Source organism: Scyliorhinus torazame, chromosome 18 (assembly GCF_047496885.1).
Source record: "Scyliorhinus torazame isolate Kashiwa2021f chromosome 18, sScyTor2.1, whole genome shotgun sequence".
In the NCBI taxonomy this organism is placed as follows: Eukaryota; Metazoa; Chordata; class Chondrichthyes; order Carcharhiniformes; family Scyliorhinidae; genus Scyliorhinus; species Scyliorhinus torazame.
The window spans coordinates 111,012,037-111,033,796 of NC_092724.1; the positions used below are offsets into that span (position 1 = coordinate 111,012,037).

A 21,760-nucleotide genomic window follows, 5' to 3' on the forward strand; every position below is an offset into this window, starting at 1 on the left:
ACAAGAAAGCAAATTTTAAAATTAAGGGTGTTGCCGGGCTGGGAATCAATGCAGATCAGCTACTTTGTCAGCTCTTATGGTGTCTCGGGACAATATGTTAACTTACTGCAAAACTATTAAGCTCTGAGAGTCACTTGTGGTTCTATGCCGGAACAAGTTCCGTCTTGCTAATCCTAAACAAGTAAAACACAACTTCATTGCAGATGCAATCAATCACTGCCTTCCAATTTGCACATCTGTTTGGGAAGTGGTATAACAGGTTGCACCTTATTTTTTTATAAAGAAATGAGTGAATGGCAGATTTCCGGGCAATGTTGAAGCTTATTCCATCAGAAAACATTTGTTGTTCCAGCCTACCGTGAAAATGTGTGAAGATCTGGGAAAATTTCCTCATGAAAGAATTAATAATCTTTATATTGGTCTGCACTGGGTCAAGCATTGAAATACTGATACAATTCGCTGCCTGCTGCTGCTAGTTTTACATCCTCATAAATCAAGCGACAAAATCTGGAAAATCATTAATCCGGAAAATAATACGCTCGGAGGCAAAGCACAAGTAATAATAAATCAAAGGTGGACCTATTTTCCCAGGTAATTTTTAAATAAACATTAGGTAAATGTGTATGTGTTGGGAGTGGGAGGGGGGGGGGGGGAGTAGAACCAATCCACCTGCAATGATTTTAAGCATATTTATCATGGACCACTGCAGAACACAAAGCAAGCTGCCTTTATGAAAGAGTGTTAGGTGACCCTTTTTCGAATTGTTTGCCCATTCTAATTTAATAAAACATAACTTGAATCAAAGCGTATCGCTTACACAGGATGTCACTGTCACAATATCCTTTCCCAAATAAAAACGGTTTGTCAAATGACTGTTTGAAAAAAAAATGAAAGAGTCCTTAGAACAGCTGAACAGCGGAATCTGTCCTTTCATCAGACAAAATCAAGATGCAAGAGGGAAGGAAGAGCAGTCAGGCAGCGAGTTGGTGTGGGGCAGCCTGCACCACCTGTAGAAGGGATTGAGCTGAATGAACAATCAAAGTGGCACTAAATCTACTGCAGCTGCGTCATGGCAAGTGCCAAACAATGCTTTGATTTTATTGCAATGTAAGTACCTGGTAGGCACCTATTGAACAATGTCCATTGTTTCTGAAACAAGAGCAATAGAACATGGCAGCTTTCCAAAAGATTGCAATGGCATTTTTTTTTACAAACTGAACTGTGCACAGTTTCATGTAAATTGGCGTGGTGGATTCTCTTGTTACCAGACATACCAAATCTATTTTTTTAAAGACTGACATGTCTTTTTATGATAACCACATTGGCCAACAAACGTCTTGGGTGCGTTATCAGATTGATAATTGTTTTAAAATTAGGTGTTGCTCTTAGAGGACAGAGATGGGGGAAGAGTTCTTTTTCTTGAAGAACGTTGTGTGACTTTGGAACTCTCCTCTTCAGAAGGCAGTGGAACTGTAGGGGGGGGGGGGTCAGTGAATATTTTTGAGGTGGCAGTAGATGCATTCTTTTTGAGCAAGGGAATCAAAGATTATCGGGGGTCGATGGGTATGTGGAATGATTTCACTGAATGGCGGAGCAGGCTCGAGGGGCCGAATGGCCTACTCCTGCTTCGAGTTCGTATGTTCATATACATTGATTTTTTTTTTTAATAAACATTTTATTGAGGTATTTTATTTGGCATTGTAATAGCAGCAATATAACTAATGTACATAAACATTGTGCAAATACCACCTCCCTCCCCAACAGGTCCCACCATTAATTAACCCCCTAATCTACACTAACCTAACGCCCCCCCCCCCCCCCACCCTCTGCTGACGATTAATTTTCCGCGAAGAAGTCGATGAATGGTTGCCACCTCTGGGCAAACCCTAACAATGACCCTCTCAAGGCGAACTTGATTTTCTCCAAACAGAGGAAGTTAGCCATGTCCGATAACTAGGTTTTCGGGGGCCTTGAGTCCCTCCAAGCTAATAGTATCCGTCTCCGGGCTACCAGGGAAGCAAAGGCCAGAAGGTCTGCCTCTTTCTCCTCCTGGATTCCCAGATCCCGATCCTGCGACACCCCGAAAATCGCCACCTCTGGACTCAATGCCACTCTTGTTTTTAACACCGTGGACATGACGTCCGCAAACCCCTGCCAGAATCCCCTAAGCTTCGGACATGTCCAAAACATGTGGACATGGTTCGCTGGTCCTCCCTCACATTTTGCACACCTGTCTTCCACCCCAAAGAATCTGCTCATCCGGGCCACTGTCATGTGAGCCCGGTGAACGATCTTGAATTGAATCAGGTTGAGCCTGGCACAGGTTGCGGTCGCGTTGACTCTACTCAACGCGTCTGCCCAAAGGCCCTCCTCTATCTCTCCCTCCAGCTTCTCCTCCCACTTTCACTTCAGCTCCTCAGTCTGCGTCGCCTCTGATCCCATAAGTTCTTTGTAAATGTCAGAGACGCTCCCTTCTCCTACCCATCCTCTGGACACTACCGTGTCCTGAATCCCCCTTAGCGGTAGGAGTGGGAAGATTGATACCTGTCTACGCAGAAAGTCCCGCACCTGCAGATATCTAAATTTGTTTCCCCTCACCAACGCAAACTTCTCCGCCAGCGCCCTCATACCCGGGAAGCTCCCCTCTATAAACAAGTCCCCCATCCTCTCAATCCCCGCTCTCCGCCATATTCGGAACCCCCCCCCGTCCATCCTCCCCGGGGCAAACCGGTGATTATCGCAGATTGGGGACCAGACCGATGCTCCCAATGCCCCCACATATCTCCTCCATTGACCCCAGACTCTCAGGGCCACCACTACCATGGGGCTGCTGGACTACCGGGCCGGCGGGAACGGCAGAGGCGCAGTTACCAACGCCCCCAGACTGGTGCCCTTACAAGAAGCCGCCTCCATATGCATCCATGCCGACTCCCCCCCCCACCAGCCACTTCCTAATCATGGCTATGTTAGCCGCCCAGTAATAATTGCTAAAGTTCGGCAGCGCCAACCCGCCCTCTCCCCGACTCTGCTTAAGCATTACCCTCCTTGCCCCCCCCACACGAAGCCCGCAATAACTTTATTGACCCGCTTAAAAAACGACCGTGGAATAAAGGTGGGGAGATATTGAAATACAAACAGGAATCTCGGGAGGACCGTCATTTTCATCGTTTGGTCTCTCCCAGCTAGAGACAACGGGAGCGCATCCCATCTCCAGGAATCATCTTTCATCTGATCTACCAACCGGGCCAAGTTCAATTTATGCAGCCGGTCCCAATCCCGCGCTACTTGAATACCTAGGTACCTGAAACTGTTCCCTACCAATCTAAACGGCAGCTCCCCCATTCGCCTCCCCTGACCCCTCGCCTGGACCGCAAACATCTCGCTCTTCCCCATATTAAGCTTAAATCCCGAGAACCGGCCAAATTCCCCTAAAATTCCCATGATTTCTTCCATCCCCTCAACTGGATCCGAAACATACAGGAGCAGGTCATCCCATAAATAACCCCATTCAACCCAGTCAAAAGCTTTTTCCGCATCCATTGCGACCATTACCTCCACCTCCCTACCTTACGGGGGCATCATGATCACGTTTAACAGCCTTCTTACATTGGCCACCAGCTGCCTGCCCTTAACGAACCCCGTCTGATCCTCCCCAATAACGTCCGGTACACAATCCTCAATCCTGGAGGACAAAATTTTGGCCAACAGTTTGGCGTCTACATTCAACAGTGATATCGGCCTGTAGAACCCACATAGCTCCGGGTTCTTGTCCCGTTTCAGGATGATGCGACCATCAATTCACACAAAACCAGGAGTAGAAGTAAACTGTGGCTTTAATCAACTAGAACAGTGCCTGCCTGCGACTGGTCTGCTAGTGAGAGCCGCCTACAGTGCTACTGCTCTTTATACCTCCCCTCAAGGGGTGGAGCCAGGGGCAGAGCCCACAAGGCACCAACATGATACATTACAGGTAATATCTTACAATGGTCCATAGGTGGAGCCCACATGGGCAACAGTGTGATACAGTTATATAAATGGTGAATGGTTACTGCAAAATGTTCACCACACAGGATAAACAAAATTGTGGCCTGTGACATCGTCTGGGGCAGAACCCCTCTTTCCCTTGCCTCATTAAACACCTTCATCAGCACCGGTCCCAATATCCCGGAGAACTTTTTATAGAACTCCGCTGGGTACCCGTCCGGCCCCGGGGCTTTACCTGACTGCATGGCCTTCAATCCCTCCACTATCTCCTCCAACCCGATCGGGGCCCCCAGTCCTTCTACCAGCTCCCCGTCCACCTTTGGGAAAGTCAGCCACTCCAGGAAGTGCCTCATCCCCTCCGGCCCCGTAGGGAGTTCCGACCTGTACAGCCTGCTGTGGAAATCCCTAAACGCCTTACTTACCCCTGCCGAATCCCCAACCAAGTTCCCATCCCCGTCAATAACTTTCCCTATTTCTCTAGCTGCCTCCCTCTTTCTGAGCTGCTGTGCAAGCATCCTGTTGGCCTTCTCACCATGCTCGTAGGTCGCCCCCCTCGCCTTTCTGAGCTGTTCCATTGCCCTCCCTGTGGTTAACATGCCGAACTCCGCCTGTAGCCTCCACCGTTCCCTTAAAAGCCCTATCTCTGGAGTCTCCGCGTACCTCTTGTCGACTTGTGGAATCTTTTTTACCAGTCGGTCCGTCTCTGCCCTGTCCGTCCTGTCCCTGTGAGCCCGGATCGAGATCAGCTCTCCTCTCACCACTGCCTTCAGCACATTCCAGACCACCGCTGCTGAGACATCACCTGTATCATTTACCTGCAGGTAATTTCGTACGCATTTCCTCAGCCTCTCGCACACCGCTTCGTCCGCCAACAGCCCTACATCTAACCTCCATTGCGGGCGCTGATTGCTATCTTTACTAACCTGCAGGTCAACCCAGTGTGGAGCATGGTCCGAGATTGTGATCGCTGAGTACCCCGTGTCCACCACCCCTGCCAGCAAGGCCCTACCCAAGATAAAGAAATCGATCCGAGAGCATACCTTATGCACGTGGGAGTCGGCTGAAATCCATATAAATTGATTTTTTAAAAACCTGTTTCCCTCTGTGTTTGGCTGGTTTCCAGACTCGTTTTCATTCATAATGCGCCTTTTTCATAATTTTTCTCATTTACAATGCATGATCCTTTCTACATTTCTGACAATGTAAAGAAAATACTCCTAATATGAATTATAGCGTGGTGAGTGAGTTCTATGCGGAGATTTGCAAGCCCCAGAGGCCCATTGTGATGGGTTAGTGGGTTTAAGGTACATGCTGTGGCTCTCTGTTATATAATGCTCACCGCCGTTGAGATTTTGTTTTTTGCCGCAGTGTGGCTACAGCTTCGTAAACTTTCGGGGAATGTGGGTGTCTCTCTCCTCATGTAGGACTTGAACCATTTTGTCAGTGTGCTGGAAATGCAATTGGCATGAAACCAAGAACAGAGTAGTTATGTACTATTTGCAGTGTTCACATTACTGTTTTTTAAATATATATCACATGTTGTCAATGAATACTCCATTGGGAACTGGAGAAGCTATGCTGGAAATTTACAGGACAGAGTTAAGAAGGACATCTTCTGCTGTGCCCTTTGTATGTCCCAATAAGAACCACAGAATTTCTACAGTGCAGAAGGAGCCATCGGCCCATCGAGTATGCACCGACCCTCTGAAAGAGCACCCTACCTCGGTCCACTCCCCCACCCTATCCCGGTAACCCCACCTAACCTACAAATCTTTGGACACTAAGGGGAAATTTAGCATGGCCAATCCATCTAACCTGCACATCTTTGGACTGTGGGAGGAAACGGGAGCACTCGGGGGAAACCCACACAGACAAAGGGAGAACGTACAAACTCCACACAGACAGTCACCCAAGACCGGAATCGAACCTGGGACCCTGGCATGGTGAGGCAGCAGAGTTAACCACTGTGCCACCGTGCTGCCCCACTGCGGTGCAGTGATTCAAATATCACCTCCCATCGTTTTTTAAAATGGACAAGGTCTCACATTTTCCCCAAAAAACTCTTGTTTAATGAGATGCTGAACACAATGGCTGGAATTTCCTGTCGTTCTTCCGGTCACACTGACGGGTCACCCCCGCCACGGGTTTCCTGGTGGCAAGGAGTGCATTGAATGGGGAGCCTGTTGACAACAGCGAGAGCATGAGATCCCACTGCTGGCCATTGGAGGGCCACCTCCGCTGCCATGAAACACGCGCCGGCTTGCGCGAAAAATCCCGCCCAATACTTGAGGAAATTCTACACTCAGGAGATTTTTTTTTTCCCTCTTCATTGGCACAAGTATCAAAATTTCAAACGCATCCCTCATGAAGTGAGCTGAGAAAAGCAGCATGCACTCTTTCAGTGCTCGATTTGAAGTCAGAAAGTAGCTGGGAGCTAAATTGAAAAATGCATTGATTTTAAAACTGCAACTAAAATAGGTTACGCATGTGAGTCGAAATGGTTTAGTAGTTTCAAAGGCTGTGGTTCAAATTGCAAATTAGCTTCAAATTCATCCCATGCAGACTCTAGCGAAAGATGAGTTAATGTACAAATTAAATTACTGCTACATTCCATGTTAGCATGAACGCTCAACGAAAGTCTTCCTTCACAATTTTCTATTAGATTGGAGAGAGGGGGCTAATTGCACAGGGGGCAAAACTGGAGGTTTTAGCACTGTGCAAAGTTGGCAATCTATTCATTCTCCAGTAGCAGAAGCAGACTCCTAGCGTGCAATACTGCAGGGACCATGCAGTGTTGTACCAAAGCTGCCATTTTACACGTGTAATCGCTAACAATAAGGGACCACCAAGACTGGGCGGGTTCGGAGTGGGTGGATGAGGGCTGAAAGAAAATGTGATTTTTAGAGAAGGGGCATAACTTGGCTTCAAGTTGCTCTCTTCTGGGTTTGAAGGAGGTACTTGGGTATCAGTGAGAGCCAGATTCGCCAAAGTCCAAGAATTAATAATTGCAATCAGGCAGCTCGTTATTGGTGAAGTTGGGGCAGCACGGTGGTGCAGTGGGTTAGCCCTGAAGCCTCACGCCGCCGAGGTCGCAGGTTCGATCCCGGCTCTGGGTCACTGTCCATGTGGAGTTTGCACATTCTCCCCGTGTTTGCGTGGGTTTCGCCCCCACAACCCAAAAATGTGCAGGCTAGGTGGATTGGCCACACTAAATTGCCCCTTAATTGTGGAAAAAATTGAATTGGGTACACTAAATTTATTTTTTTTTAAATAAAAAAAATTATTGGTGAAATTAATGTCTTTCGGGAACATTTCATCAAACTTAATTTTATCCTTTATAGTCACTGGTAGTATTTATTTTATTCAATGATTTCTTCTTATTCTCACACCACCCTAATTACTTGTCGAGATCAAGCTGCCTCTTTGGCAAGAACAGGAGATGATTGTGCCAGTTAATGATTGCAACACTGACATCTGTGCTGTTTTCCATGCTGGCTATGCTTATTGAAGGTGTCCCACTGGCATGGTGTGTGGTGTGAAGCAGAGATACAAATTTGCAAGCGTATGCCTTCTCCAAATGCCAAGTACTGAATATCGCGAAGAACGATGCATCCTGGGACTAGATCCTCTTCAGCAGCAAATGAAGGGACTAACTGAATCAGGCTTTCAATTCAGTATTCGCGTTTTGCACCCACTATGACCCCAGTTGAAAGTTACTAGAACACTTAGAGGAAAAAGGAAGGTTTGTCCTCTCAGTTGACACTGAATTTTAACTCAATTATGAGAAATGAAAGAACCATCTTCAAAAACCACTGTACGCCATCTTGGATTTTACTCACCTGCGGCACAGTTGATTTTATGGCTGCCCATTGTGTATTTTCTAATTATGAAACAAGTGGCTATCACTCACCAATTTCACACAGATGATGAAAGGGGGCTTCGCTTCTGTAAAATGGTAAATGGGAATTTTTGGCTTTGGCATATCCTAGAAGAAACAACAGCACTTGTCAGCATATTATACAGATATAGAAGCATAGAAAATTGAGCAGGGGGAGGCCATTCGGCCCTTCGCACCTGCTCCACCATTCATTATGATCGTGGCTGATCATCAAGTTCAATACCCTGATCCTGCCTTCCCCTCATATCCATTGAGGGGCTGGTTTAGCACAGTGGGCTAAGACAGCTGGCTTGTAATGCAGAACAAGACCAGCAGCAGGGTTCAATTCCCATTCCAGCCTCCCCGAACAGGTGCCGGAATGTGGCGACTAGGTGCTTTTCACAGTAACTTCATTGAAACCTACTTGTGACAATAAGCGACTCTGCTTCTTATTATTATTATGATCTCTTTAGCCCCAAGAAATGAAATGAAAATCACTTATTGTCACAAGTAGGCTTCAAATGAAGTTACTGTGAAAAGCCCCTAGTCGCCACATTCCGGCACCTGTTTGGGGAGGCTGGTACGGGAATTGAACCTGTGCTGCTGGCCTTGTTCTGATTTACAAGCCATATCTAATTCCTTCCTGAAATTAGGCAACATTTTGTCCTTAACAACTTCCTGTGGTAGCGAATTCCACAGATTCACCGCTCTCTGGGTGAAGAAATTTCTCCTTACCTCAGTCCTAAAGATTTACCCCTTATCCTCAATCTATGACCCTAGTTCTAGACTCCCCCACCAATGGGAACATTATTTCTGAATCAATCCTGTCTAATCCTTTTAGAAGTTAGAAGTATCTATGAGATTCCCTCTCACTCTTGTAAATGCCAATTAATATAATCCTAACCGATTTAGTCTCTCCTCATAGAATAATAATCGCTTATTGTCACAAGTATGCTTCAATAAAGCTACTGTGAAAAGCTCCTAGTCGCCACATTCCGGCGCCTGTTCAGAGAGGCCGGTACGGGAATTGAACCCGGGCTGCTGTCCTTGTTCTGCATTACAAGCAGCTGTTTAGCCCACTGTGCTAAAGCAGCCCCTGTCGATGACAGTCATATGACAGTCCTGCCATCCCAGGAATCGGCCTGTTTCCATAGCAAGACCATCCTTCCTCAGATAAGGACACCAAAACTGCCCACAATACTCCAGTTGTGGGCTCACCAATGCCCTATACAATTGCAGTAAAACATCTCGATTCCGAAACTCAAATCCTCTCGCTCTGAAGGCCAACATACCATTTATCTTCTTTACTGCCTGCTGTACCTATGTGCTTACTTTCAGCGGCTGAGTATCGACCTCTCTCAATTTAAACCCTTTCAAATAATAATCTGCCGTCCTATTTTGGCAAACGAAGTGGATAACCTCACATTTATCCACATTATTCTGCATCTGCCACGCATGTGCCCATTCACTCAGCCTGCCCAAATCCTGCTGAAGCACCTCTGCATCTTCCTCACAGATCACCTGCCCACCCAACTCTGCAAATTTGGAGATAATACTTTTAGTTCTCTTGTCCAAATAATTAATATATAATGTGAACAGTTGGGCTCCTAGCACAGATCCCTTTGGTACCCCACTAATCACTGCATGCCAATCAGAAAAAGACCCATTTATTCCAATGTTTTGTTTCCTGTCTGCTTTCTATCCATTTCAAGACACTATCCGTAATCCCATGCGCTTTAACTTTACATATTAATCTGCTATGTGAGACCTTGCCAAAAGCCGTCTGAAAGCCTGAATAAACCGGTTCTCCCTGGTCAACTGGGGATTATGCTAACAAATGTTGAGCTGCTCAAGAACCTGCCATGTTTAGACTGGTGAACCATCCATTAGACAAAGAAACAGGAAACATTTCTTGTATAAGAAGTCTCGAGGAGCTACCGTATGTTATAGGTGCATCTTAGGATAAAAGAGGGTGAGAAAGAGCGAGACTGAGACCAAAGCCGGGTGGATAAAAGAGAAATAGCAAGACTGAGAGCGGAGTGCAAACCTGGGAGTATGGAGCTCCTGAGGTGCAATCAGGATTCAAAAGTGACGTGCGGAAAGTGGAAGCAGCTGTTTGGGTGAGTACAATCAGGTAAGTATTTACTACTTCTATCGCTTATAGCTTGTAAGGACTATATTTTGTGGTATATAGTTTGTAAGGGCTATATTCTGTAGCAATGAGGACCAGGGAAGAATGGCCCGAGAGTAATTGACATTATTGTATTTTACTTATCTTCCGAAAGGTTTAATTTAAAGGGGTAGGTTATGGCAGGAGATCCCAGAACCGTGTAGTGCTCCTCCTGCTCTATGTGGGGAACCAGGGATGTTTTCCGTGCCCAAGACATCATGTATGCAGGAAGTGTCTCCAGCTGCAGTTCCTGGAAGCCCAGATTTCAGAGTTGCAGCAGCGGCTGGGGCCACTGTGGAACATCCGCGAGGTGGAGAGTATAATGGATAGCATGTATAGCGAGGTGGTCACACCACAGGTTAAGACTCCACAGGTAGGAAGGGAAAGGGTGATCACCAGGCAGAGCAAGAGGTCTAGGCAGGTAGTGCAGGAATCTCCTGTGGCCATTCCCATGCAAAACAGATATACTGCTTTGGGGAATGGCCTCTATGGGGAAAGCAACAACAGCCAAATTAATTGCAAGTCTATTGGCTCTGTTGCACAGGGGAGGAGTAAAACGTGTGGGATGCAATAGTTATAGGGGATTCAATTGTAAGGGGACTAGGTAGGTATTTCGAGACAACAGGATGGTATGTTGCCTCCCTGGTGCAAGGGTCAAGGATGTCTCAGAGTGGCTACAGGACAATCTGGAAGGGGAGGGTGAACAGCATGTGTTACTCATTGGTGCAAACAGCATAAAAAAGGATGAGATCCTCAAAGCAGAATATAAGGAGTTAGGAAGTAAGTTGAAAGGTAGGACCTCAAAGGTAGTGATCTCAAGATTACTAACAGTGCCACTTGCTAGTCAAAGCTGAAATAGCAGGATATATCAGATGAATACATGGCTGAAGAGATAGTGTAAGGGGAAAGGTTTCAGGTTCCTGGGACTGGGACCGGTTCTGGAGGAGGTGGGATCAGTACAAACTGGACTGGTTACACCTGGGCAGGACCGGGACTGACGTCCTAGGGGCAGTATTTGCTCGGGTGGTTGGGGGGGGTTTAAACTGAAATGGCAGGGGGATGGGAACCTACGCAAGGAGTAAAAGGAGGGGGAACGATGGACAATAACAAAAGACAGAAAGGGGAATAGGAAAAGTGATAGGCCGAGAAATCAAGGGCTAGAATCAAACAGGGCCTCAGTGAAAAATAATAATAACAATAACGCATTGTTGGTTAAAGACAAAATAGTGAAGAAGTTCCTACAATGTGGAATCTGTATGGGTAGAGCTGAGAGGGGTAGCGCTAGAGAGGAAAAGAAAGTTATTGCGGGTTGTAAGTAAACCCCAAAATTGTTGGGATATTGGGACTGGTGATATTGGGAATGGCACTAAACAGGAAATTAGAGACACATACAATAAAGGAGCATCTGTAATCCCAGGTGCCTTTAATTTGCAAATAGACTGGGCAAATCAAATTAATAACAATACAGTAGAGGAGGAATTCCTGGAGTGAATATGGGATAGTTTTCTGGACATATAGGTTGAGGAAGCAACTAGAAAACAGGCCATCCTAGACTGGGTATTGTGTAATGAGAAAGGAATAATTGGCAATCTAGTTGTGCGAGGCCCCTTGGAGATGAGTAAGCATAATATGCTAGAATTCCTCATCAAGATGGAGAGTGACTTTGTTTTTTTCTTATAAATTTAGAGTACCCAATTCATTTTATCCAATTAAGGGGCAATTTAGAGTGTTCAATCCACCTGTCCTGCACATCTTTGGGTTGTGGGGGCAAAACCCACGCAAACACGGGGAGAATGTGCAAACTCCACACGGACAGTGACCCAGAGCCGGGATCGAACCTGGGACCTCGGCGCTGTGAGACTGCAGTGCTACCACTGCGCCACTGTGCTGCCCATGAGAGTGACTTAGTGATTCCATGACTAGGGTCCTGAATCTAAAGAAAGGAAACTACGATGGTATGAGGCGTGAGCTGGTTAGGATGGATTGGGGAATGTAACTTAAAGGTATGACGGTGGATGGGCAATGGCAAACATTCAAAGAGTGCGTGGATGAATTGCAACAATTGTTTATTCCTGTCTGGTGCAAAAATAAAATGGGAAAGTTGGCCAAATCATGGCTTACAAGGGAAATTAGAGACAGTATTAGATCCAAGGAAGACGCATACAAATTGACCAGCAAAAACAGCAGACCTGAGGATTAGGAGCAGTTTAGAATTCAGAAAAAGAGGTCAAAGTGATTGATTAAGAAGGGAAAAATAAAGTACGAGAGAGTGCAGGGAACATAAAAACTGACTGTAAAACCTTCCATCAGTATGTGAAGAGAAAAAGATTGGTGAAGACAAACGTAGGTCCCTTACAGTCAGAAAGAGGGGAGTGTTTAATGGGGAACAAAAAAGTGGCTGACCAAATAAATACATATTTTGGTTATGTCTTCACAAAGGACACAAATAATGTACCAGAAATGTTGGGGAGCACAGGGTTTAGTGAGGGGGAAGAACTGAAGGAAATCACTATTGAGAGGGAAATGGTTTAGAAAATTGATGGGTTTAAAGGCCGATAAATCTCCAGGGCCTGATAATCTACATCCCACGGTACTTAAGTAAGTGGCTCTAGAAATAGTGGATGTATTGGTGGTCATCTTCCAAGAGTCTATTGAATCTGGAACAGTTCCTTCAGATGGAGGGTAGCTAATGTAAGCCCACTATTGAAAAAATGAGATCGAGAGAAAATAAGGAATTATAGACCAGTCAGCCTGACATCGGTAGTGGGGAAAACTCTAGAGTCCATTATTAAAGTTTTAATAGCAGAGCACTTGGAAAATAGTGGCAGGATTGGACAGAGTCAGCATGAATTTACAAAAGGGAAATGAGGGGAGCCAGTGGATGTGGTTTCTTTGGATTTTCTGATGCCGTTCGACAAAGTGCCACATAAGAGATTAGCATGTAAAATTAAAGTGCGTGGGATTGGCGATAGTGTATTGAGATGGATAGAAACCTGGTTGGCAGACAGGAAATGAAAATTAGGAACAAAAGGGTCTTTTTTCAAATGGCAGGCAGTGCCTATTGCGGCACTGCAGGGATCAGTGCTATTCACAACATATATTAATGATTTAGATGATGGAACTAAATGTAATATCTCCAAATTTGCAGTTGACACAAAGCTAGGTGGTAGGGTGAGCTATGAGGAGGATGCAGAAATCCTTCAGTGTGATCTGGACAAGCAGAGTTAGTGCGCAAATGAATGGCAGCTGCAGTATAATGTGGATACATGTGAGTTTATCCACTTTGCAGCATAAACAAAAATGGCTATAGATTGAGAGAAGGGAATGTGCAATGATACCTGGGTGTCCTGGTACACCGGTCATTGAAGGCAAGCATGCAGGCGCAGCAGGCAGTAAAGAAGACAAATGGTATGTTGGCCTTCATAGCGAGAGGATTTGAGTGCAGGAGCAGGGATGCCTTGCTGCAATTATACAGGGCCCTGGTGAGGCCACATCTGGGATTAAGTGAATATTGTTATGGGCGAGGTGTTTTCAGAACCCCAAAATGTATCATGGAGTTCAACCAACCTCCCCCTTTAATGTATTTGTTGCTTTTCCTAGCACACAGCTTGTTCCCTAGGTGTGGGATTACAATTATGGACAAGTGAGTTTTTAAACACAAAACAATGTTTATTCCATGAACTCCACTTAACATCTTAAATAAACATTGGATCTCTTAAGACCCCTTACTTCAAAGATAATTCAGAAAATATTGCAACAGTAAATAATTCCTCAAAACTTCCTTCAAACTTCCAAGAGACTTAACACCTTTAAACAGAATCACATCAGGTTAAAGGTTTTACTATTATGAGTTTAAATCACCCAAATGATCCAGAGATAGTCTTTCATGGCAGATATCACAGCAAATCCAGCTCACTGCAAAACACAGACACTCACAAGCTCTTTTCAAACTGCAAAAAAAAACTGCAAAATGGCTGACCTGACCTCAGCTCCACCCACTCTCTGACATCACTGTTTTCGTAAAGGTACATTGCTTAAACATCCATGTCTTAAAGGTACTCTCACATGACAATATTATCTGAGGAAGAATGTTCTTGCTATAGAGGGAATACAGTGAATGTTTACCAGACTTGTTCCTGGGATGGCGGGGCATGTATGAAGAGAGATTGAGTCGGTTAAGATTATATTCGCTGGAGTTTAGAAGGATGAGGGGGAATCTAATAGAAACCTATAAAATTCTAACAGGACTATCCAGAGAGTGGTGAGCCTGTGGAATTCACTACCACAGGAAGCAGTTGAGACCTAAACATTTTATGTTTTCTAGAAGGAGTTAGATATAGCACAAGGGGGGGGGGAAGAAAATAGGAGGCACGGCAGTGTTAGATAAGGACAGGGAACTCAGTATACGGGTCATTAGGGAATAGGGCGGGGATAGTAGGGGACATTGTTTTTTTTAGGTTTTTTGCATGTGTTAGCCCACGTGGTTGTTTAAGAAATGTTAATTTGTTAAACTGTGGAAAATTACAAATGCATCAATAAAATATTTTGTAAAAAAAAAGATATAGCACTTGAGATGAGAGCGATTTCACGGTATGGTGGCACAGTGGTTAGCACTGCTGCCTCACTGAGCCAGGGATCCGGGATCAATTTCAGCCTTGGTGACTGTCTGTGTGGAGCTTACACTTTCCCCCTGTGTCTGCGCAGGTTTCCTCCGGGTGTTCCGGTTTCTTCCCACAGTCCAAAAATGTGCAGTTTAGGTGGATTGACCACGCTAAATTGTCCCTTGATGTGCAGGTTTGGTGGAGTTACGGGGATGGGGTGGGGAATGGGTCTGGGTGAAATGTTCTTTCAGATGGTTGGCATGGATTCGATAGGCCGAATGGCCTCCTTCTGCACTGTAGGAATTCTAGGTTCTGTGGATCAAAGGGTATGGGGGGGGAAAAGATTATTGAGTTGAATGATCAGCCATGATCATAATGAATGGTGGAGTAGGCTTGAAGGGCCGAATGGCCTCCTCCAGCTGCTATTTTCTACGTTTCTATGTTTTCCGAGGACTGTGATAGTTTTTCTCCCTCTATGTGGCAACCTGTTATTATAACATTCTGTAAAATGTCCTACCCCTTTGATCAGGAGGTTTAAGGCCTTGGGGTAGCACCCATTTTACATGTTGGTTACAAGGTGGGTGTCTCATGATTTAAAAAAAAAGACATAAAATTGTATTTACACAGAAAGCTCACTGATGTGAAGATGCATTCTGTATGAATACAAAGGGACAGTACAGAATAAAGTCATATGGAAACTGTTGATAAGCTCACTGGCCAAAACTAGAGGATGTATGAAGTAAGACTAATGGATCATTCCAATATGTTGTCTGTATAACCAATGATTATCGTAATGTAGTTAAATACAAATATGACTGTATACTAATACATGTGATAATATTAAATCAAATCAAATCAAATCAAATACCCTGCACATCTTTGGGTTGTGGGGGTGAGACTCACGCAGACACAGGGAGAATGTGCAAACTCCACACAGACATTGACCGGGGCCGGGATCGAAACCGGGTCCTCGGCGACGTGATGCAGCAGTGCTAACCACTGTGCCACCGTGTCGTCCTTTCACTTCCTTTACAAGGAGTAGTCATCAGGAAATATTTTATCAGGTGGTCTGTCTGTGACCTAGAGAAACTCAGCCATCCAGGGGGTCCAATTGAATGTCAGTCGAGGCAGGAACTTTAACCTGGGCTCCCATTGCCAGCTCTCAAGGTACTGGTGCGAAGCATGTGAACATGTACGATTGTTATAACTGTAGGGTTGGGACAAAATAGTTATACTTGTCAATGAAACTGCAGTTATCATGTGAATACAGTTTGAATCTGGAGAGGAAGACACTGGAGTGAGGTTAAGTGATAGTTGTACCTACTCAGGTTGGAATTTAGCATTGATGCAAAGCTAAAGCTCCATTGCACCAGGATTAAACTTGCAAATATATCCTCAAACATAAGGGAATTCATGTACTCAAAGGGTTAAATGTATGGGAGCCTCTAATTCTCAGCAATTTCGCTGTGAACTGTCAGCTTAATGAAGTGTCAAATACATCATTATCTGTTTATCATTAATCTTTATTGTTTTTATAACCTCTCTTGACTCAGTACTAAGTGAAGCGTCTATTGCAAGATCCTCCCTATCCAGTTACCCAGCACTCAGCTATCAGTGTACTTGCATAATAGCAAAAAAAGACACTGCGGTATTAATTACTAAGCTTTAACATAACTGAGAGGTTCAGAATAAACAGTATTGACAATGTGAGAGAAAGCAGTGGTAGTGTTACTGGATGGGTAATTCAAAACCCACCGCAGTAGGTGTGGAAATTTAAATTTAATTAATTAATAAATCTTGAATTAAATGCTAGTTTCTTTGATAATGACCATGAGATACTGGATTGTCGTAAAAGCCCACCTGGTTCACAAATGTCCTCCAGAGGAGACAATCTGCTGTCCTCAGGCGCTCGGGCCTACTCGCCACGCTGGACCAATACCAAAGTGGTTGACCCTTTACTGCTCTCTGAAGTGGCCTAGAAAGCCTCTCAGTGGCCCACCACCAACTACTCAAGGGTAATTAATGAGCGGCAATACATTATGGCCTTGTCAATGATGCGCACATGCCAAGAAAACATTTTTTTAAAAATTAGGTTAAAACTGAGATTTAAAAAAAGTAAATTCCAGGCGTGACCATTTCACGAGCTCATGATCTCAATCCAGCGCCAAAAGTGACTTTCAGAAGACGACTGGAGGCCTTAATGATCTCACAACCACGGCCCCATTGGAAAATAATTTGCTGTAGGTTAGAGGGCAACGTCATAGTCATTGTTCACTGAAAGCACCATAATGTGGTGCTCTATCATATATGCCAAGCTTCTTTCTGCAGTTTGTGAGCCTGGTGTGTCAGCAGATTAGAGGGGACAATGTTGACAAAGCGGTGAAGTGCTGCAAGTGAGGGTTTTAGCTGATTACCCCACCCCTTCAGCCCTCCCCAAACTGGGATTAGGAACCCAATTTATGGGGAAATCATGGGATAAACCTACACCCTATCACCCTGTGGGTCCTGGGAAACCTACCTCTTTAAAATCCAAACAGAATTACGGTAAACTTGCACATATTGGATATTGCAATATTCCCAGTTAAGAATTGCAGTCTTAGGAACAGTTGAACTGGAGGGATATGGCAACGGGGTTCTGAGGTATTGCACAGGTGTCAGGATCAAACTATGGCAAGTAATAAATAGGACGTGTGAAGAGAGATTCCAACCTTTGACTCTTGATAAGTGTAGAAACCCTTTGTTATCTTACTTCGATCCACATCACAAAAAGACACAACCTGTAGAAAGCAGAAACCATAGTTAGCATTAGCTAATTAGTATTAGCAATGTTGTCCGGAACGGGGCGGGGGGGCATTGAGGCGGTGCGCAGGTAACCTTCAATGGCAATTTTTGAATTATTCAACCCTTTTCCATTGCTAGATTTTAAGGACGTAACTTCCTGAGTTCTTTGAGTACTTATGATCACTGCAGCCAACAAGCAAGCAAAAATCATCCAAAAGGCTTGCTTTTGAATGAATATAGGTGAAGGCGAACTTTGTAATACAAGTGGGAAACCTAGCTAGTGCAGCATTGAACAGCAGACACTATTGCTACTTCTCTGGCCCTTGCATTCCTGGAACCTGCTGTTGAACAATTATAAGACAATGCTTGTGCACAGAGAGAAGTGTTATTGGGATATACAAAATAGACTTGTATGATTTGTGACCTGACTGCCTCTTTGACCTTCCTGTCAATACCTTAACCTCAGTAGTCATACTTACAGTGATTCTATCTCAGGTAAGAAAATAACGAACTTGAACAGCTTCCTTCATGACCTCAGGATATCCCCTTTCAACCAATTAAGTATTTTTGCATAGGAGAGAATATTATATTGTAGGAAATGCAGCAGCCAATTTGCACACAGTAAGATCCCACAATGTTTGGCATCTCCAGAGCATGGATTTTCTCTATTTTGACATCAGTTTAAATCTGGTGCCTCCTACAGGGGACATGCAGCATTTGTGAAAGGGGCTGACAGCAGGGAGGTGGCAGGTCAACCAATCAGATTGATGAATCCTCACAGATGCCAAACCAGGAAATGAAATTATAAAAGTACATTGAAATCATTGTACGGAAAATGAAATAAAGCTTGGCACGTATACGTAAATGTAGGATTAGGGTTAAGAGAGACATAAACCGAAAAACACAAAGTCCTGGATTTTCTGGTACTAGTGCGGCAGGTTATGTCGTGGCGGATGTGGCGAGGAAACCAAAAGTCCATTGACTTCAGCGGGGACTGTAAGATCCCAACAATGGGTGAGATTGCAAAATCCTGCCCAAAAAAACTTTTTTTTAAAAGTAAATTTTTTAACAAGTCTGCAACATTGATTTTCCTTTGGAATGCAGATCCATTCTTGTAAGATTAATTGTTCGGGGCCAGAGATGTTATTCAGCAATAATTATGACTGACAATCAGTTACTCCTGTTTGACCAAAGCTTAAGTTTATCATTGATGTTCAGTGCTATGTTAGTGGGCAACTAGTTTAATTACACACCTTAACAGTGATTTCTGTGCTGATTCCACCTGTCAAGACCTCAACTGTTGAAGAACAGTGTGGCTGGAACTTTACTGGCAAGACTGAAGCTTCACCATTGTCTCAGAAAGCGTGATCCATGCCCTGGAGGCTTGCAGCAGATTCACAACACCTATTTTATTGGTGGATAATTTAGACGCCTAGCAGCTCCGCAGTATTAGCAATAGAGGTGGATAATGTTGAGGTTACAAGGAGTAAGAGAAGATACCTCCATGTTGAGGTGCCCTTGCAGGGCAGGCAATAATTTATTTTACTGTGCCAGAGTAAGGCAGGCCGGCCCCAGCAATTGGAGAGATGAATTTCCAGGGGCAACGTCAGAGCTGGGGGCACTGGTGCTGGAGGAGAGGGCCATCTGTGGAACATGGGGCGTCCAGGGAGGAAGGCCCATGCCCCAGAAAGCTGCTTCGCAAACTTGGACACCCTTTACATCAGAAAGACGTCGGCGGGCATGTAAAATGAACATTAATTGACTTCCCACCTCCGGTCAGTGAGTGGCCATCTGCTGCCATTCCCACCTTTTGGAATATTCTGTGGCAGTGGAAAGATGTGAGGGGGGGGGGGGATTAAAGGGCAATTTAGTTTGGCCAATCCAACTACCCTGAACATCATTTTGGGTTGTGGGGGTGAGACCCACGCAGACACGTGGTGAATATGAAAACTCTACACTGACAGTGACCCAGGACCGGGTTCGAAACCAGGTCCTGGCACCGTGAGGCAGCAGTGCTAACCACTGCGCCACCGGGCTGCCCATGGTCTAGGTGAAGTTATGTGCGGGTGCCTGGGGTACAGGGTCTTGGACCCGTTGAGGGGGCTGGCTCCGGTTGGAGTGCATGGCCAAGGCATTCCGGGTGTGGGGGATGGGGGTGGAATCAATGGAGGAATGGAGGGTCCTGGGGTGGGAGCTACCGCTATTTGTCAGTCTAACACCTTGTCCCAATTCCTTTCAAATATTGAACGACTGATGCAGCAGCGTTGACAGAGGCGGCGGTCCATGTGCAGGGACCCGCCCCACACCCTGAGGATCTGGTTGCACATCAGGCCAGGGAGGGACCCAGATGGGGAGGCCCGCGATGGCCCAGGGTGTACAGGCATCGCTAGTCCTTTGAACAAATGACGGACAATATGTGCTGCAGGAGGCTCCACCTCAACAAGAAAGCAGTGCGGCACCCCCAGCAGTGCTGGGGATGAGGAACATGTGCTCACCTCCGAGGAGGACGAGGATGATGATGAGGCTCCGGACCAGAAGGGGCTGGAGGATTAGCCAGAGGCTGCAGGACAGGCGGCAGTGGCGAAGGTCCGGCCAGCCCAGAGGGCCAGCGACGACTTATACCTACCCACTTCACTTCGGACATGGCCTGGTCCGTAATCACCATCTTCCACAACCCTCACCCCCCCCCCCCCCCCCCCATATCTCACCCTCCCAGGGTCCATGTAACAGCCCTCCAGGGTGCTGCGACTGTGTCTGCACCATCAGCTGGTCACTGTCGAGGGTGAGGGGGTGATGATAACCCGCAGAGACGTGAGCACTGGTGCTCCTCTATCTATGCCATAGTCTGACCCCTGCCTGTCTGCTGAGTGCTCGCTCACACCCATCACCTGCATGCGTTGTGCCCAGGGGGGGGGGTCTGCAGAGATGAGCCAATGGTTCGGAGGTCGGCCTGCATTGCAGAAGAAGGTGCAGAGGCGTCTTACTAGTTGTGGTGAAGGGTTTTCAATGTTTCATAGGTGTCCAACTTTCCTGATGGTGATGCCCCACTCCCCCCACCAGCCCCTCACCCCCACCTAACCCCCTCCCCGGTGCCCTTAGCGATCCTCAACATGCTTAACCTTCCTTGCTCTACCGCTGGGTCTAGGTGTTTCCCCGGGATGCACATCAGAGGTGGAGGCAGCCAGCTACTTACCAGGTCCCACGGCCTTCGATGCCCATGGCGGGTGTCCTCTGGGGCTGGATGGCGCCAGCGCAATTGCCGAAGGCACATGCACAGCCGTGCCGCCCTGTCCCGTGTGCTGACTGCGAGACTCGACTGCATCAGATGGGTGGAACTCGAGGAGCTGGTGGCCACTCCATGGGACGGGTCCGGGTTAGCATCCAGCGTCCCCTCCTCCTGCTCGGTGTCCATAGGATCCTGGGGTTCAGCTTGGGACAGAAGGGCAGCTGGCCCGAGCCCCGACTGCCCCTGCCAGCCCTTGGCGATGCTCCTCGGTGTTTGGACCATGCTCGGCTGCACTTCAGCCATGCCCATCTGAAGGCGGAACATGTCCCGCAGGACCTCATCAAGGTCAGTTTGGTAATGGGTACGTCCTTCAGTGAGTTGGACATTCTGCTGAGGCCTCAGCTATGGCTTTCACCAACTACCTGACGCCTTGGACACCTTCACTCAGACTGCCAACGTCGTGCACCAAGCTATTCGCTGCAATCGCCACCCTAGCATTGTTGGCCTCGGTGCCATGCATTGCCCGTGACATCTCCTACACCCGTAGCCTCTGGGACTCCTACAATCGGTTATGGACCTGCTGGAGTATCACTCACATCTCTCTCTGAAAGTTCTGGCCTCTCCCTAACATCTCCATCAGCTCTGTGATAGCATGTTCCATAGGCTCAGCATCTGGCTGGGACCCAGCTGGGTCCTGGGATCCAGCAGACCTCTGCCTGCTGTCTTGCTGGGCATTCTTGCCTCCACCTGATCTACATCAGCAACAGTATTGTGCTCACAAGACTGTGCTCCAGAAGCCTGATCACTAATGTTGCCCACCGAGGTGCGAGTATCTGCACTGGTAAAGGGTGGGGATGACAGCTGTGATGACGCATTGATCATGGCATCCTCGGAGCTCTTCTCTGAGGTGGTCTCATGGGAGGCAGGGGAGAGGGCCACCCCGGATCGCTGTCGGCTGGAGGATCTGCAGGAGAAGGGACATGTGGTCAGTGGGAGGGATGGGTCAGTGTGTAAGGCAATAACAACTCACGTGTGACAGGGCCTCCAGGTGGGGCCCGATGGATCCTCACCTTAGTGGCGTGCGCCGACCTCTGCACTGGTGATTGCTCTGTCCTCGGCCA

The 21,760-nt window shown here is 46.4% G+C and overlaps 1 protein-coding gene across 6 annotated transcripts in view; it reads right to left on the bottom strand.

Moving 5' to 3' along the window:
* b3gntl1 (UDP-GlcNAc:betaGal beta-1,3-N-acetylglucosaminyltransferase-like 1) overlaps positions 1 to 21,760 on the bottom strand; it is a 497,156-nt gene that overhangs the window by 42,152 nt on the left and 433,244 nt on the right. For 5 of the 6 annotated variants that reach the window (XM_072483146.1, XM_072483145.1, XM_072483149.1 and 2 more), the window contains 2 exons: positions 17,341 to 17,409; positions 7,895 to 7,969 (listed from right to left, as the gene is read on the bottom strand). In XM_072483146.1, the coding sequence (XP_072339247.1) occupies positions 7,895 to 7,969; positions 17,341 to 17,409 (144 nt within the window). The remainder of the gene's footprint in view (positions 1 to 7,894; positions 7,970 to 17,340; positions 17,410 to 21,760) is intronic. The other variant, XM_072483147.1, reaches the window with a different exon arrangement.